At 35.6% G+C, this 19,400-nt stretch overlaps 1 protein-coding gene across 1 annotated transcript in view; it reads left to right on the top strand.

Annotated features, from left to right (window-relative positions):
* Window positions 1-206: 206 nt before the first annotated feature.
* LOC129274328 (disintegrin and metalloproteinase domain-containing protein 11-like) overlaps window positions 207-19,400 on the top strand; it is a 32,930-nt gene continuing 13,736 nt past the window's right edge. Inside the window, exons 1-10 of the mRNA XM_064108866.1 lie at window positions 207-436; window positions 8,512-8,561; window positions 10,348-10,419; window positions 13,312-13,383; window positions 14,341-14,504; window positions 15,443-15,527; window positions 17,071-17,155; window positions 17,473-17,524; window positions 17,986-18,085; window positions 19,162-19,233. Coding sequence (XP_063964936.1) covers window positions 13,348-13,383; window positions 14,341-14,504; window positions 15,443-15,527; window positions 17,071-17,155; window positions 17,473-17,524; window positions 17,986-18,085; window positions 19,162-19,233 — 594 coding nt within the window. The 5' untranslated portion in view covers window positions 207-436; window positions 8,512-8,561; window positions 10,348-10,419; window positions 13,312-13,347. The remainder of the gene's footprint in view (window positions 437-8,511; window positions 8,562-10,347; window positions 10,420-13,311; window positions 13,384-14,340; window positions 14,505-15,442; window positions 15,528-17,070; window positions 17,156-17,472; window positions 17,525-17,985; window positions 18,086-19,161; window positions 19,234-19,400) is intronic.

Consider the following 19,400-nt stretch of genomic DNA (forward strand, 5'->3'; position numbering starts at 1 on the left):
AAATCTGAAAGTATTTTTACCATAAGGCTGGTGTGAAATTATATGTGTAGTATGATAAAGGAATGCAATAAGCATAAAAGGTGTATTTGATGTCAGTTTTCGGCAAAAATTGCATTTCATGAAATTCCATTATCATATCAAAATTATTGGCGCAAAATAAACTGAAATCCAAATCCAAGTTAGAAGTAGCATTTTTTATTAAGATCATTTGCATTGGAATAGGAATTTGAACTAGGCAATAGCCCAAAGAGAAATCCCAGCAAACCTCATTTTAGGGAACAATATAGACTCTCAAGCTAGAGTGCTCTGTTTGAATAGGAGAACATGTGTGAATGTTAAGCTATTACCTTGTTCAATAAGCTGTGTAGTATGTTGTGTTAGCTTGTGACTGGGCAGAGCAACTTTGACACTGGTCAAGTCAGGACCTATGTGCTGAGTGAGTTAGAATATTTGATTTTATAATTTTAAATTCCAAATAGGGAAAATTGTTTTTTTAATGTAAAATAGAGAATATTCACTAATTGAGTGAATCATCTCTATATTATATCATTTATGCAAATGATGAGAATGAATTGTTTGAATTGTCATATGAGATATAACTCCAGCATATCTGTATAAACAGAATAGCACCTGACTCTAGACAGTGCAAAAAGTGTGTATAATTATGTACACAGTTAAAACGCTGTTTAAGATTTTATACAACGCTGTTTACTATATGAACCTTACCAGTATTTGTCTATTTGTTTAACCGTTTGAACAGTCATGTTTAATTTATTGAAGATTAGGTATTAAAGATTAAACTTTGTTGCTTAAGATTTAAACACTTGTTAAAACTGTTTAAACAATAACTATAAGGTTCATATAGTAAACAGCGTTGTATAATTTTTTTTACTGTGTAGATCAGACACACATTGTGTTGTAACATCGTGGCTTTATTCATGAAATATTCTTAAATCTATGTATAAACGATGGTTGAATAGTGTTAGAATAAAAGGAAAAGAAAGATTGATGATATAGCACTAATGAGCATTCAACTACATAGCGTCATGAATTTAAAGGAGAATGAAACCCTTGAAACCAGCTGAATCCATATCAAAGAGAAAAATCAAAGAAACATATTGTTGAAAGTTTGAGGAAGATTGAATGAATAATAAGAAAGTTATGAGCATTTAAATATTGAGATCACTAGTGCCATGTAGATCCTCCCATCGGCAATGCGACCAAGATCTGTGATATCACACACGTACAACTCCCTCATTACTCTAGTACTTATTTCACTTATATTCTCACTTTTATAGAGTCTATCACAAGGTGAGGTGTTCTCTTTATGAGATGACAAGTACAGAGGTTTCACAACATTATACCATTGATGAATCGTTTGTCATATGATTAGAATAAGCAAAAAGAGATGTTTTGGAGTATATTTTCAGTGTCCAAATGGGAGAGTTGTACGTGTGTGACATCACAGATCTTGGTCGCATTGCCAATGGGAGGATCTCCATAGCATTAGTGATCTCGACATTCAAATGCTCATAACTCTTTTATTGCTAGTCCTATTTTACTCAAAGTTTTGTTGATCTTATTCTTTGATTTTTCTGCTTTCACAAAAGCTGACTTGCTCCAAGAGTTTCATTCTCCTTTAACATTGATGTAAATTGGATGATGTGGTCTCTTGTAAACACCTGTGTTTTAAGGGGGCGAACTGACCCCCCAACAATGCGTGTATAGTGTGTGTTGTAAATAGCTAGTCTTAAAATGTACTTTTTGAAATATCTGATATTGATATAGAGAAAAATTGGCCTATAAATCTTATTTTCCAGCTTATATTAAACAACTAAAATGTTTTTGAAAGAAAAATGGCTTTTTCATTTGACTTGGTAACAGAATTATTGCTGCATGAATTAATGATTGAGTATAGTGTATTATGAATTAAGTATAGGCTTATAATAAGACGTCACTGCTCGGAATGTTGCATCATGGGTTTAAATAGTAACATGGCCAGATTTGAGTAGTTGAGGACTTGAGGTGGGGCTATTAGGCCTGGCTGCTGGTTCGTTGGCCCTTTAAGGATTGCACGATTAACATGATTAATGTATGCACATTGGAGCACCGCTATTTCAAGTTGAAGATACACGAGGTGGCGAGTTCGGTGTAGAAAGATTAGAAAGCGGCTTTCTTGCTACAGTCGCACCAGAGAAACCGACCCCAAACCGACCGATGATGTTGCATTGGTAGTAAGGTAATAAATTGGATCGGTCTGGAATCGGTGACGTTGGTGTCACTGTATCATCAGAGAGTAGCGATTGAAGCCTACTCCCAGGGTAGCGGCAGTATGATATTTACTATCCCTGATACGAGTTTAGTTTGTCTATTTGCTCAGATGGTGCTCGAACATGTTTATAGTTTCGCCTTCTACTCACCGATATGCTTCAAACCAAACGACCTTTACCAAGAGTGTTGGTATAGGAGGGGAAAGGGGCACACCTTGCACCCCTCTCTTTAATTCCTTTGGGTATTTCTTAGAAATATCCTATCGGTCATTTCGCACTACATTCTAATGAAGCTTAAAATGAAAGAGTCCTTAGAACAGTTGTAGATCATTCACACTTTATCTATTTTGTCAACTTTATGATTTGCTGAGATTTACGTCTCCCCTTCTCAAGAATATTATGAATGTACCCCTGGTAAAATGGCCTGATGTAACCAAGAAACATCCTCCATCTTATACCTCAATTAATCAAAGAAGTAGCTATAAAAAGCTCCCCAAGAACCCTTGTGCAGTGGCAGTGAACTGTTTTCAAATATAAGGTATAATGAGCTAGAATTATTTTGAAAAAAGATGGGAAATACAAACTTTCCTAAATCAGGACCGCAAATTAATTGCTTCTTTCAACTTGCTTGGTACCTTAAGGATAGATTGCATTTTTAGTTCGAACATTAAAATTACTGCACGCATTGCACAAACCCATATATATATATTTTTTTTAATGACAGCCTTCCCATTTATGGTTCATTTATGGTTCTCAGTGTTTCTTTAAAAAGTGGAATATTTTACTTCTTGTCCCAATCTACACATGCCATTCCCTTTATATACCGCGAACATAATGTGTTATAATCTGCCAATTTGGTTGAAATTAGTTTATTTTAGCGTATACGTAATAATAATGATAGCGGTAAGTTTACCCAGGGTAGCCACTTCAGTTCCGAAAACTGTTTTCCCGGGCCCTGCTATTATTACCCTGGCTTTAGCTGGGCTGCCTAGGCGCTCAAGCATTCAATGAATTAATCCTGCCGGGTCCCATTCACCTCACCTGGGTCGAGTGCAGCACAGTGTGGATAAATTTCTTGCTGAAGGAAAACACGCCATGGCTAGGATTCGAACCCACGACCTTCTGTTTGAAAGGCGAGAGCCAGAACCACTAGACCACGACGCGCCCAAAATAATAGGTTCACATCTACAGTAGATCGCACCCATACTTTCTCTAAGAATGCACATCTTATCAGCATTTTTTCAAATAAATCGATTAAAGGTCACGCGTTTACACCTTCATTGAACAATAAGTGATCCAAAGCACCAACTAGGATAGATTCGCATATTTCTTAGTGTAAACGCTGCAATAGATTTATTCAAAATTGACTTTTTATCTTGCTCAGTCCGTTCGCCGCGTTTACACATAGCAGAATTCCAGACTTCTGGCTTGGGTTTACACTTTTATGCAGCATACTATAGATGTCATTCAAAGCCTACTTTGATATTTCCTATTTTCCCCCAAACCATAACTTGTACCGTCACAGTGGCGTATCTAGCTTTTTGCTTAGAGGGGGTTTGACCCGATAACGACGTAATCCGTCGCCCCCCCCCCCCCCTCCCTGTAGACCCGCCACTGTTTTGCTTGCGCGACTCTCGTAAACAGGGAACAGGTGTTGGGAGTTTGATCCATACTCCCTTTTAAAAATTATTTTTAGGGAGCCTGAGTCGGGGGTTTAATCCCCTACCCCCCCCCCCTCCTCATCCGCCACTGCGTCAACAGGGTCGAATGTGTTATACAAAGAGGAATTTTAAACGTCTTTGCATACAATAGACCCCATACATGCACCGCCTCCTCAAAATCAATCGAGCGCTCGACCGCGAACGTGTTTAGAATATCACCTCCTCGGATAGCCTGTCACATTGTGAATAAATCAGGAGTATGTCTCACAGAATCTTTGTAACCGACGATCATTTTGACGCCTAGGCATAGTAATTAATAATAGGAGTATCAGGTGTGCATTGCGCTCTTCACCCCACTGAGTCTAAAACAGCGTAACCATACAACCTGTGACCGAAATGCCATGTAATTGAAGTTTCTTTTAAACGGATACAAGCTACCGTATATATATAAACTCAATATCCTACACAGTTTAGTTAAATAATGAATTGCAAGTTTCAAGCTACTTGATATCATACTTGACATTCTACAATTTGATTTGCTAAGACATGTAAAGTGCAAAAATGTCACTAATCTCTTGCATAAGTTATTAACAAATTTTGCTTGCAGTCTTTGCTAACGCACGTGATAAAATGTAGGCATTTAAACGCCTGTATAAATTATGAACAAAGGAAATAACTGCATATCGCTATATAATTATGTGCAGGGGGTCCATTGTATAAATTGTTTGTATTGTTACTTTGGACTCCCTATGGTAATTAATCCCGGGATTCTTGTTCTTGTTAAGTATGCATTTTCAATGGATGGCAACCATGGTTACTGTTATTGGCAAGGTTCTGTTACAGTTCGTATGAATATGATTTAATCGTGTTTTTATGTAGTCTGCTAATAGTTTTTTTTCATTAAATCAGACCCTAAATTGTTTCAATGTTGTGACGTGGTTCATGATTCTGATAAACCAACTCCAACAAAGCTTCATTGGAAACGTAATTCAACCGGGGGTAGGAGATACCTTCTGAAAATGATTAACTGATTACAAGTACCTATCAATCAGTTAATTAATTATTTTTTTCGGGGGTTGTTATTTCGGGGGATTATTATCTTCAATCTTCAGTGCAAGCTTAAACCAGGTAAATAGGCCTACTATAGAAAAAGTAAAGAAAGCCGCTTTCTCTTTTCCCCCTTTAATTTGTTTTATTACTGCATGAATGCATGAACTATACAATCTAGAGAAAGTCAATCATTTTTATTGTAACCTGATACTGGCCAGGCCTATATTGATAGTATTGTTGACCTTCCTTTATAATACACTCTCTGGTAAAGACATTGTCGACAGATGGCCTCATGCATGTAACGGCACAGTCACACTCACAGAATGGAACACTACCGATCACAGTCATTACGTTATACTCCTGACAATGTATAGCATCGGTCGGTTTGGTCCCTTGTATCGTTGTGACTGCGGTTTTATGTACCATCATGCCCGGTAGAGGGTAATCGACATTGAAACATTGACATGCGCGTTGCTTATGGGTTGTGGCAACTGTATTGTAAGGGGTGTATTATGTAGCAAAGGTGATTTAATATGAATTTAAATAGGTTCAACGTTAACCTTTCAATGATGACTGGCAGAGAAAGAGATAACACATTAGTTTAAGGAGTTGTAATGGAATTGGTCTATATGGGATCGGTCAAGTGTGTGGGCTCCCGGAGCAGTGGAAGGGCAAAGAGGAGTACAGTCGGGGTTGGTGACATGTGGCTCCATTTTTGCCCCAAAATGTGTGTATGGCTTCGACTTTTACGAATAATGTCCCGATTATTGATTTCCATATAGCAATACACTATTTCGAACAAAATATGGATTTTCTTGTTTTTATACTGTGGGCTTTTTCTCTTACAGCGTGAGAATTATATTCACTCAAAAAAATAAAATGGTAAACCACCCTTTAAAAGGGCCGAGGAGTTGAGAGCGTTTTAAGGATGGAAAACTCACTCTTCGACCCTTTTATACAATTTTCCATCCTTTTCGCACTTTGTGTTTTCAGAGTATACCCTATCTTGGATCCTACTTTTTCCCCTCTGATCAGAGCTACATACATACGTGCATGTGCTGTCATATTGAAATACCAAAGGATTTTTAAAAAGGACCCTGTCATGTACAAAGTGATAAATAACTCGACTGTCGCAAATTTGATGCAATATGGCATTAAAACCAATTAAAAGAGCTCCTACTGTCATTTATCGAAGGTTAATTGTGGAGCGGTAATAAAGACAGGAGGAAGCGGTTCGAAGGGTAAAGCTCAGTTGTGTGCTAGTGCTTTACGATATAATTTTCTAATTACTTATATTACTTACGTATTTTGTTCCTGATTGAAGAGAATTAGTTATTAGTCAAGGGCTCAAGTGGAATAAGCCCCCCAAAATTGAGGGAGACAAGCATCACGTACGGGGCAAACATCTTGAAGCCAACTATGCGATGGAGCAAAAATTTTAAATCTTTTTTATAAAAAAATAATTTGTGATAGAATTTCATATCATATTCAGAAAACATCATATTCGACTATTTTTCTCTATTTTTCCTTCTGTTTGTATTTTTTCTTGGTCGTTATTTGTTGGGTGAGGTGGAGGGGGAACATGGCCCCCAAGTTTCTACATCTTTACGCCGGTGGGGGGGGGGGGGCTGATTTTCTTGGCAGTGAATCTGTTTTGAAATAAAAATGAAAAAACTGATTAATAACTGAACTTAATTCAGGTTCTTAACACAAATCTCCAATGATATCTCTTTTTTTCGCGAACCAAGATGCAAATACCCCCATTAGATAAATGTACCCTGGAGTTTGATTCATAGAAGATAAGAATAAAAAGACGTGATTTGACGTTTCATTGCATAAAAATAGCCTCTTCGACCCGTATTCCATCATTTCTAATGGTCCGTAAAATATTTTTTGACACTGATCGAAATATTCTCTCTAGCTTTTGGCCATATCTGTGAGAAGTAATCCATTTCTGAACCCATAAATACTTTTGGACGATTAGGGCAAAAAGGTTAGTTAACACTGTCAGCTTTTCCCCTTCGTGTAGATAATGGCTACACGAGTCTGCCCGCTTGCGATTGCATCCACTATTTACTGTATGATTTATCTACACATGGTAATGGACGCTGAAAAGGGGACAAGCTCTACATTGTGCACAGAAAATGTGTAATTATAGATTATGTGAAAGTATTGACGATCTATTGTGCGATGAGGTTGAGTAGAGAGAGGAAAAGCGTGACAGAAACTCTTTTAAATCTTGTCAGTCTAATACGTTAACAACAAATAGCGGGAAAATATGAATTTCATACTGAATATTGATATGTTCCAAGTGGATGGGAGAAAAGATGCCTAAATAACTGCAAAAAGATTTAATTAAGTGGTGATCATTTTAATCGGGTCAGAAGAGAACGTCGCTGCTGAAGGTGGTTTCACAGTCGTGCGAAAATATAGTGTTCATGATTTTGTTCAGGCGCGGTTCCAGGATTTTTTTCAAGGGGTTTCATTTTGTTCCAATCACTTCACAAAGAAATTTACGATGACAATTATTATCGTTTTGTCAAAGTTTCTTTGTATTACTTCTGATGGTGAGGGGGTCATAATTTATTTGAGGGGACGCACCATAGAGAGAAGATTTATGGGAAAAAAGGGTATTGGAAAGAATCCCACCCATCCTTTTTCACTTTACAGCCACCATCACCACTGGTGCCACAACTTATTCGCAGTCGCACGAATTGGCCCAAAGATTTTCTTTGTTGTAACAACGATCAAAATTATTGCCGTCAAAAAATGATAAAAATACATACGAAGGCATTTCGACCGTACATACTACAGCCTAAACACTTCCCTACAGATTTCAGATATTGAAAAAAAATAGAAACATGAAGAAAAATGATAATAGAATAGACGTCTGTCGGCGTCGTAAAGGGCATCGATTTTAGTCTCGCTTCCAACGATAAATTGGAAAGGGAAGTGTATCCATGGGAGTACGATGGACACAGGCACAGTTGATCTGGATATATTTTCATTTTTTATAATTTAGGGTGTTAATTTTTCTCAATATTATTGGTCATTAGTTGAAATATTCCGGAATTTAGGGATATGTCCATGCCATGGTATAGTTAATTTTCATCGCACAGTTTCCACAGTTGTATATAGAACTTTGCCTTTGTTATATTCTTTTAATAATTAATTTAAACATTTCACTACAACTATTTTAAATTAACTCTCTCTTTCAGGGGCTGCGGAACGGTTTTCAAAGTGGGGGGGGGGGGGGCTGACCATGCAAAAAATCACAATCATATGGTAATTTTTACGTTTTTTGTACACGGTTTTGGAAAAAAGTGGGGGGCTGAAGGCCCCCCCCCCCCAGCCCCCCCCCCCCCCCCCGCTTCAGCGGTCCCTGTCTTTTGATCAAGTTCAAATTAAGTAAAATGTTATCTTTCCGCTTGGTACACATTGTGTAAATATTGCAGTATCCATTATTGATGCTGTACGCAAGCAAAAAGTTATTGATATACAGTATATATATATATTTCATTTTCTTTCAGACTTTCGAGACCGTGATAAACCAGATTGGCATCGGACAGCGAACATAAGGGTAGGTCCGCAAAGAATTTCATAATCAAATTTAAGATTTTTACTAGAATCATTTTAAGATACATGTCTGTCCTTATTTCAGTTTGGCAACAATCAAAGCAATTAAAAAAAGATAAAAATACGTCTATTACTGAATGATGGAGTCATTAATGTTTTCTTCTTAATAACTTTATGATGTTACATGCCAGGACGTAGCCCATCACGTATCAAAAATAAATTCAACAAATTTATTCGTTTTAACGGCTCGTTATGATTGAATATTCTATACTTTCATATGAGCATATTTGAAATGATATTTTCTGATCATTACGATTCATAGATAAAACCATTTTCTGAGAAATATCACTGTATCGACTTGATATCAATAATGTAGGTGAGAAAAGCAATCAGGGGGAATAATTGACCCAGTGTCTACTACATGTATGATGTTTATACTTTTTACAGTAGTACGTAAATCAAGTTTGACGGCCCATGCAACTTGAAGCAAATGGGGTGGGGGAGGGTTCTGCAAGACAAAAAAAAAATGGCGAATCGACTTAAAAGTCCCTATCCTGAAGTTCAGTTCAACTTAATGGTCTAAATTTGTAGTAAACTCTGTGCTCAACTGGGAAGCCGATTTTTATTTTTTTATTTTATTTTTTACAGCGTATGTATCTAATGTTAACTGTGTATAAATTCCTTCATGATTTGATTGTGAAGAAACTACTTTAGTTATTATTCCCGAATAATTATAAATAATTTGAGTGTCAAGTGATGAACTGAACGTGTACTGTCAGAGATTTATCTCACAATAATTGGCTCTCCATATAGTCAAGAGTTCAACCACAATCTTAGACCAGACTTTGAATTCAGAATACGGGTCATTGAATTTTTACGGTTAATTATAATCCTATAAAGATTTCGATGCGCTTTCACTTCACTTGAAAAAACAGTGTGAGACAGTATGTGATATCACCTTGGCACTGTTAAACTTTAGCATGTTAACCTTGTTTAATACAAAGTTCACTGTTCACATTGTCCACTATGTGAACAAACAGTACCCAATGATAGGCCTACTGTACAGGTGTCCAAAGTGTGGAAGTGTGTTCACACTGTTAAATTTTGAGTATTTCAATTGTGTAAATCACATATCCAAATAATCTACTTAATTTGTAAACACACTGATCACCAACATTGAAGAGGTGTACAAAGTGTGGAATTTTCTTCACTCCCTAAAATTTGAATATAGGCCTATTTTTTACAGTATCAATCACATCTTATAGTGCTTTGAGTGAATTCACTGTGAACACACTGTTAATACACTGTGAACACACTGTAAACATAATGCGTGAACGAACACACTGTGGACACAATGAATACACTGTGGAAATTACTGTGAATACACTTTGAATACAATGTTAACACACTTACATACTGTGAACAGTCTGAACACTAAACACACTGTGAAGACACAGTGAATACACTTTGAACATACTGTAAATGCACTGTAAACATACTGTGAACACACTGAACACATTGTGAACATACTGTGAATATACTGTGTACACACTTTGAAAACACTGTGAACACACTGTGAATACACTGAACACACTGAATACACTGTAAATATACTGTGTGACGCTCTTTGAAGACACTGTGTAACACTTTGTTCTTTCCACCAGGGAATCTCCCACCCAAAAAGTTTTTTTTTAATTTCTCCACTGAAATAGCATCGTTTTCTTTGAACCAGCAACAATCAATGAACTTAAGCTTTCTAAATTTTCTTTTACATCCTATACTGATTAAAGAGAAAACGAAGCGCTGGAACTACACTACCACAACATTACATCAAAGCTGCCTTAGTTTTTGACGAAACCTTTGTAAGTATCTGTGCACCTGTGAAATATTTTTATGGAAATATCAAATAGTATGTCATGCTGTTGTGGTGAATCTTTAAAAAAAAGGTTTAATGGATATGTCTTGATTTGTGTTTGTCGTGTAAAATGAGACTTAAATTTTACGCAGAGTGTGAAACGTATTTATGCCCAATATGAGGTAAAATATTTTCCCCATTCCTTTCTCTCACCCACTTGTTCGTGCCCCTTAAAATGACATCGTTTTATTTAGGCTCCTGGTAGGATGAAGCATCTCTATGCGGTTGAATGTATATTCAGTATTAAAATCAGGGGAATAGTAAGATGACGGGATGATTTATCAAATATTTACATTTTTGACAGGGTATTTCTGATAGAGAAATGTCAGAGAATGTAAATGTACTTAAAGGACTGCGAAATCTGACTCACGGGTTTGCCGCGCTTAGCGGTAGAACGAGCGTAACATAAATATTACATAAAGGAAAGAAAGGATTGAGGTACAGTTGTCTTTGTCACTACAGTGCGTCCCAAAAAAAACTATACACTTTTGAAATGGCTGCCAAATAAAAAATATATCACTTTGGGGAAAAACACTTACATACATGGAAGCCTATAAAGTCAACTTTAAAATGACACCAAAAAGTTGGAAAACTTTTCATGCTTGAGCGAGCACTGCCCACTAAAACAAAGGGTATGGAAATTAGGGTGGGCAGGAATTAGCCTTCCAATTTCTTTCAGTTTTTGAGATGCGAGTCCCTTGGAACTTGCAAAGTTGAGGATGTTTTGATAAATCAATGATCAAGCATTATCAATTTAGGTTTTTAGAGCAAATTTTAAGAATTATTAAATTGAAATTTAATGTATGAGTGAACATGAAATACAATTTTTCACTTTTTAAGTGGATCTCAGCAATGTGTTCATGGAAGTCAGAATAGGGATAGGACTTAGGTGGGGGAAGTAGGTTGACGGGATATGGGTCAACAGAACACTTAACCCCCCCCTCTCTCTCTCTCTCTACCCCTTTCACCCCTCCTGAGAGACTAGCCTTTGCTAGGGTGAGCAGGAATTAGCCTTAATTCCATTTTTTTTTTGAGGTGAGTCCTTTGGAACTTGCAAAGTTAAGGGTGTTATGCTAAATTACTGATAAATGGAGATCCGTTTTGGTTTCTTAAGCAAATTTCACGAGTTACTAAATTGAAATGTAATGCATGAGTAAACAGGAATTGTAATTTTAGTGTAGCATTTTTCGTTTATTATGTGGATCTTAGCAAGTGTGCTTGTGAGAGTCAGAGTAATGTGATGGTACCTGTTACATGCAAGGGGATGAGATAGGGTAAGACAGGGTTAAAGGGGCATTCTTCTTTGTGTTCTCTTACAAATTACATGTCATGTACTCACCCCGCCCTCCACCCCTTTCTTTCTGGTATTTAAAACTTAAAATGCCAAGTGACTGATGGTTGATGGGTCTTTCTTTTCCATTGAATGATTTATTAAGAACTTGACTAATTATGATAATTTATGAAATCATTTATTGAAAAAGCTGAATGTTTGATTGATAATTTATTGAAAAAGGTGAATATTTGATTGATGACATTGATTGAGTTTATTTACTAACAGATTGTTGATTGAATGATTGATAGATAAAAGTTGATGATCTAATTTTCAGAATTTATTATCAAATTGACAGTCCGCTTTGCACTTAATGCGTACATGTAATAGCAATCAGTCTCAATCTCAACAGGAGGGGGGAGGGACGGACCTGTAGGAGGGAGGCTAAACGTTCTGTTGACCCTTTTCCCATCAGCTTACTTCACACACTGAAGTCATTTCTTACCCCTATTCTCCTGACTCCAATGAACACACTGCTGAGACCCACATTGTAAGTTAAAATGCTTCACTAAAGATTGCAATTCATGCTCACTCATGCATGGAATTTCAATTTGATAATTCATGAAATTTGCTCTAACAATTTAAATTGATAATGAATGACCATCAATTCATCAGAACACCCTCAAGTTTGCAAGTTCCAAGGGACTCGCCTCTCAAAAACTGAAAGAAACCGAAAGGCTAATTCCTGCCCACCCTAATTTTCATACCCTTTGTTTAAGCGGGTAGTGCTCACTCAAGCATGAATAGTTTTCCAACATTTTGGTGTCATTTGAAAGATGACTTTATCGGCTTTCCATATGTATAAGTCTTTTCCCCCAAAGTGATATACTTTTTATTTGGCAGCCATTTAAAAAGTGTATAGTTTTTTTTGGGACGCACTGTATATGCACATACGTTTCAAATGTTGTAGTTTGTGTCATTAATGAGTATTTAAGTTCCCTCTTCTTGAATAGATTAAAGAAGATTTTATTATGAGTGAAATTCTTTTTTTAAGTGAGCTAAGGGCACTGGCTAATCCAGGGGGGGGGGGCACGGGCCGGATAAATTTGCCGTTCTAAAACAAGTGTGCCCCCCCCCCTTTGAAAGCGAGGACTTTTTTTTTGCTTGACAAATTCTCTGTGTACAAAATGACCTTGAATTTTGGGTTCCGAGCCCCGTAACATAAAGCTTAGCGATTGATCATGGGACGGATTTCTAGGATTGATTCTATTATATTGTGTATGATCAAATCTTACAAATTCACTCCATAAAGCATACATTTTACAATTAAAAAGTTTATTATAGACCTAAAACTGTGTGTAAGAATTGGCAACCTCTTGCTTATTCCACCAAAAGGAAATTTAGAAAAAGACATGAGCAGCAATGGGAAAGGAAGGAGAGAAGGAGACATTAGGAAGGAGAAAATGAGAGGGTGCAAATGGAGGAACGAAAAACCACAATGATAAATATGATTGTATTTATGTTATTCTTTCAACTCAATTTATTTGTCCGCTTTTTGTTTTCATACAGCACGCGCCTTTTAATCTTGATGAGAAAGCATTGGAAATGTTTGCGGTAAATCTCACGACGGCAGTAGATCAGGTATCTTGATCAAATTTATTTTATTTTATTCCCCTCTGTCTCTTCTGCTATGAAGCGAATCATCCTTTTATGTCATAGAATAAATTATGTTTGTTGATAGTTCAAAACGAGTTCATATGTGCCATGTTTGAGTGACAATGCTTTTAGAGACGCAAATAATGTGATATCATAACGATATGTGACTGATTACACCAAGTGCAGAAAGTTGCAATTGAATATATTTATTCACAAGCAGAGGAACGTTGCATCAACATTTATGTAAAACAGATTGTTAGATCAGACAATTTTGATTGTATTTATTTGGCTGAGACGGTATAGTTTCTATGATAACTGTCAGATAAACCAGAACATGTTGGATAAAACATCAGGCAAATCTTTTCACGAAACGCTCCCCAGTACTGAGGACTATTCCATCTTTTCTGAAAATCAACCGGTTTATATATGTAGCAGTATACTGTAAATCGTGATGTTACTGTCCACTCAGTCGATTGTTTAAGGTAATATTGTATTTAAAATGTCCAAGATGATATACTCCTTTGACAGGTATTATTTAAAGACAGGAAGATGACAATATAATGGTGTTGCATGAAAAAACGAGCAGACCCATAATTCATATTCATTATGTGAATTTTGACTAAATTTATGTTGACATTTTAGCAGGTATTGGTTGTGAAAAATAGATAAATTAATAACGATTAAATTAACATATTATACAAGTCCCAGCTAGAAGAGCATATAAATTTGCTCCTACATGCTTATGCCCTTATATTCAGTTTGCTCCTTCATAATTTGCTATTTTTAAATCACCTTGGTTGACGGGGGCAAAGGATATGCGTTTTGAGGGATTTTCTACCATCAATTACGTGGCTTTTAGACAGAAATCCAATCGAGCCACTTTCTTCTTTCCTGAAAATCCGATAACAAATAACGATTTATGTTCTTTGTGGTATCTTGCAGACGTTCAGAAAGCTTCATAATACCAGGATTGTATTAGTTGCCATGGAAACGTGGATGTCTAAAGAGCACATGAATGTTTCATCGCCGCCTCATCTTATGGATAGGTTTCAGGGCTATGTCACCAACACTTTGCCAAAACATCATCATATTGCCTTTTTAATTATGTAAGTGAGCATTATCAGTTATGCATTACTTCCCCCCCCCCCCTCACACACACTCACACAAATTGCTTTTTCATGTGTATATATATGTTTTTCTTGAAAGAAGGCTTACCGTGTATATTATTAAAATGAAAAATACGAAAGCTTCCTCGCAAACCTTACGTTTTCAATGGATTCAAATACATTACCTCTTGTTTAATCCTAGAAAGCAGTTCGGGTTATACAGCTAGCATTCAATTTGTAGAATACATTGTTACCTTATTATAATTTTATTCTTGTACTGAGAGACTAGCTTATCTCAAGGATGTGTCAAAGTGCCATTTTGCGGACCTGGTTATAATTATTGCTGCTTTGGAGTTATTCTAAATATGTTATTTTCATCATACTCCAGATGGGGTAATAAGAAATGAAGTTCATATCATATCAGATCAAATCATTTACTATATCACCAGTTCTTCATTTACTATATCACCAAGTCTTCCTCTTTCATCTTTCTCCCTGTTTTGCTGTTGCTCTCCCCCTCTCCCCCTTTCTCTCTCTCCTGCTTCATATCAAAATTTCCCCTTTCTCCCCCTCTCTTTCCCCCTCTCTCCCTCTCATCACCTCTTTCCATGTTGTCTTACCCTTTCGTTTTCCTTCCTCTACATTTGTCTACAATTTCTCTGTTTTTATTTACCCATTTTATTGCCATTCTTTTCGCTGCCACTTTTCCACTTTCTATTATTTTCTTTCCGTCTTTCTTTCCTTCTTGTTTCCTCTCTCAAACCTGTCTCTTATATGCCCTTTCTCTGTCCCTCTTTTCACTGCCAATTTGTACCTTTTATTTATCAATTCTTTTTCTCTTTGATCCTCCTTTGCTCAAGCTTCCCCTCTTTTCCTTAAAATTCTTTAATGTCATTCTCACTAATATGATACACCATCTTCCTCTATTTGTTCAACAGCTTCAATTCCTCAGATATGGCAAAATCGATAACAAACTTTGATTCGATTTGCCAACCCAATCGACCGGCAGTTGGCATTATCCAGGTAAGACCTTTATCCACGTAAATTATTTCTTAGTTTGGTATTGAGTATACCTTCTACTTATAAAGCTTTATCATAATTCTAAGATTCCTATTTTCATATTGATTACTGTAAATACCTATTAGCGGAAATGAATGAGAGTGGGCTGCAGAAATATAATTTCTTTGATAATGAAGCAGTTTCTATGGAGATCTGTACAGGGCGGCAGTATTGATTCCAAAACATGAAGTTTATAAGAACAATATATCTACAGTTACTATTGCTCATTAAACAGGTATAAAGTGATATTAACTAGAAAATTACGACTTAATCTGCGTACTTTCGGCCTAGATCTACTATTGTATTTAGATGATGCCGACTTTTAAAAATTCTGTTGAATATATGAAAATCCTTATTTCCGTATTTCTTTACTCAATTATCTTACCCTTCAATGGCGTTATACATATCTATATGTCAACTCTTTTTTTTTTTTAACCTGACGTAATTTGGTGAGGTTTGCGTAAAGAAAGCTTACCGTTCACCATGTGGGTAGTGAGTAGATGATGGAATGGAGAGAATGAAGATAAAATGAGTGAAAATGAAAATGAAAGAGATAAGAGTGGAACCTAAAAGGCTTGATTGTGGTAAAGAATACTCTATTTTCCCTGATCTATCACTTTCTTGCCTCGCAGTTTCCACTCAATTGTCCATATTCTGAATTAAGTCAGGTTTAATTCAGACCATGGTCTAACTCTGTGCTGAAATTACGGCAAGCCAAAAACTCAACAATTCTGCTTACATTGTAAATTTCTTATATTTACTATTTTGTTTCCCTTTGTTTTCATAATGAAGAAAATATTTCAGTTATCATTTTGAGACAGTTATAAATGATTTGAACGTCATAAGAGTTAATAAATTGAACATGTACTAATAGAGATTTGTGTTCCAATTGGCTCTCCATAGATAAACCACAACTTTAACCCAGGGTTTAATTTAAACCCCGAGTTCAGAATACAGGCAAATATATTTCATTTTAATATTTAATTTTGTTTTCAGTCCACAATCCAAACAGTATGTTTTCAAGACACTCCACAAGGTGAATCATAAACCTCCTCTATCATTGGTTTTCAGATGGGGACATGGACCCCCCCCCCCCCGAAAAAAAAATCACAACCAATTTTAAAAGGGAGAAAAAGAAAGAAAAGTAACAGAAATGGGGTGAAATATATCTATTCCAAAATTAGATACTTACTTTAAAATTTGCCCGATACGCCATGTCTGGGGCCCCTCAAAATTGTGGTTCAACTCGCTATTGTCCTCTATATGAAACTTATCACAGTGCACTCATTCAAGGAACATTGGCTTTGGATATATCTTGTGGACATATCTTTCCATATTAATGCATTGTGTCAAACGGGCATGATATTCTTTGGATGATGAAGAAAGAGAAATAATGATGTTTGTTGACGTATGATAAAACAGGGATAGAAAAGTCAATTAAGGTTTCGTCTCGTATAGAACATGCGTTCCACAGTCATTATTATATCGATTTTAATTTTGTGTACAGGTTTCAGATGTTTCAAATTTACTGAGCATAGCAACTCTAATATCAAGAGGAATAGCAACAAACATGGGAATATTAGACGATACAGGTGACGATAATCAAAGTCTGCTTTCAAACATCAGTATTTATATGTGTCAATACACTATGACTGCTAAAAACATTTCTACCACTAACTACTGCTAGAAATATTATAACTGATGCTTCAGTTGCTGCTTCTGCTTTAATTCTTTTATCAATAGACTGCCTATTTTTCTCCTATTTTTATTTTTAAGCCTACTACTATTAAAATGTATCTCATGTTATAAATCCATTTTTAAATTGCTAATTTTCTTTGTCACCCATCATTCATGTATGTTATTATATTATTAAGTAATTGCCAATAGATTTTATTTCTATTTCTTCTAGATGCCTGTCAATGTGAATATAATAGTTGTGTCATGAACACATCAACCATTAGGTAAGAAAAATAACTTTAAAAAGTATTTTCTATCTTTAACCATTAAAAGCATCGCTTTTGATGGCTTTCAATAACCATTTATGTAAAAATACTAGACCTTCTTTATTTACCTTGAATTGATTATACATGTTTTGCTCATCTTAACTTTTTTCCTCTTCACTTTCTATATGCACAGTTGAGCATATGTTACAGCCATATAGATATTGTGCAATATAAATGTAGAATTATTATTATTATTATCATTGTTATTAATATCATTGTTATTATTATCATTACTATTATTAGAATCATAATTTTCATTAGTATTATTATTAGTAGTAGTAGCATTAGTATTATTATTATTATCATTATTATGATGATTATTATCATAATTATTATCAATATATCTTTAATATCTTACTTAAGGTACATAGTTACACTCCAGGCGTCATGTATCTATTCTTATGTTTTATTTTTTTTAGTGTTACCCCAGGTTTTTCAGACTGTAGCGAGAAAACATTCCAAACAGCCTACGAAAGAAGGAAATATTGGTGTCTCGAAACTCCCCCAAGAAATGTTGAGGTAAGAGAAAATATCATAATGGGGGGGGGGGGGATTTCAGAATAACAACTGGAAAAACTGGTTTGTGAGGATGCGTACCTATGAGAAGAAGAGAAGGGAGAGGGGTGTTTTTTAATGGGATAAGGGGAATAAGAAGATGTAAGAGGAAGGAAAGATAAAATATCATGTATTATGCAGATGCAAAGAGAGAAAGAGAAAGAACAGAGAGAGAGGGAGAGATAGAAGGGGAGGAGGATGGGAATGGAGAGAGAGAGAGAGAGGGGGGGGGGTCGGCCCATCGGGAGAGAAAATGGTGTGAAACAAGAAAATGACATAAATAGAGGGGAGTATTCATGTATCATTACTTATGTCCACATGAAATGTGTTGGATCACGTAACATTTTCAAATCGTGACGAAAGATTTATAACAGTGGAAGGAGAAAGAAAGAAATAAAGAAAACATAGAAGGAAAAAAAGACAGGTAACAGCACAGGGTGAGGGGCGGGCGGAATAGGCTGGTTAAGAAGCTGAATGATAGAAGAGGGATACAATGGAAAGTGAAATATGAAAAAGGAAACATTGACATGATAATAAACTTAATACATTTTGAAATCAATTTTCAAATCAATATACATGTAGAATATGGTAAATTCAAACTTCATTCAAAATTTGAGAAACCACACTGATAATATTAATGGAATGTGATGAAGAGAAATGTCCTATTTCTCCATAAACTACCAGTTAGCTGACAGCAGAAACTCAAGATGGCGTCATTTCAAAATGGTTGTATTCACAAAATCAATCTTTGATAAAAAAAAGTGTTTAGGGACTTCAATTCAAAATTTTTAGATGGGTCTTTTGTTGTAATATTTATGGAAACGGTGATAAGAGTGATCAAGTTTAGAAGAGGAAAAGAAATTATAATAAGGTAATATTTACTTTGATTATCTTATATATTGGAATATAGTTACATGAAAAAAAAGAAAAACATGAAACGAAGATTGTTTTCACATTTTTTCCTGATTGAAAGAAGCTGTTTCGTTGAAATTCTGTAAATAATGCATAATAACACAATTTTCTTACCTTAATTTCGAGAGCTGATAGAAGCACCCCTGTGCGGCAATGGAATAGTCGAAACTGGAGAAGAGTGCGACTGTGGAAATGATACAGTAAATATCTGAAATTTCATATTTTTTAGAACGTTATTATTTGATCTCTTCAAACATGTCAAATACTAAATAGATAATGTGCTGATATATATGTTAAAGACGTAAATTTTTATAGTTATTTCAATTTCTCATTGTTCTCTTTGCACAGATGACAATCTGCTTCTGAA

Source organism: Lytechinus pictus, chromosome 13 (assembly GCF_037042905.1).
Source record: "Lytechinus pictus isolate F3 Inbred chromosome 13, Lp3.0, whole genome shotgun sequence".
Lineage (NCBI taxonomy): Eukaryota > Metazoa > Echinodermata > Echinoidea > Temnopleuroida > Toxopneustidae > Lytechinus > Lytechinus pictus.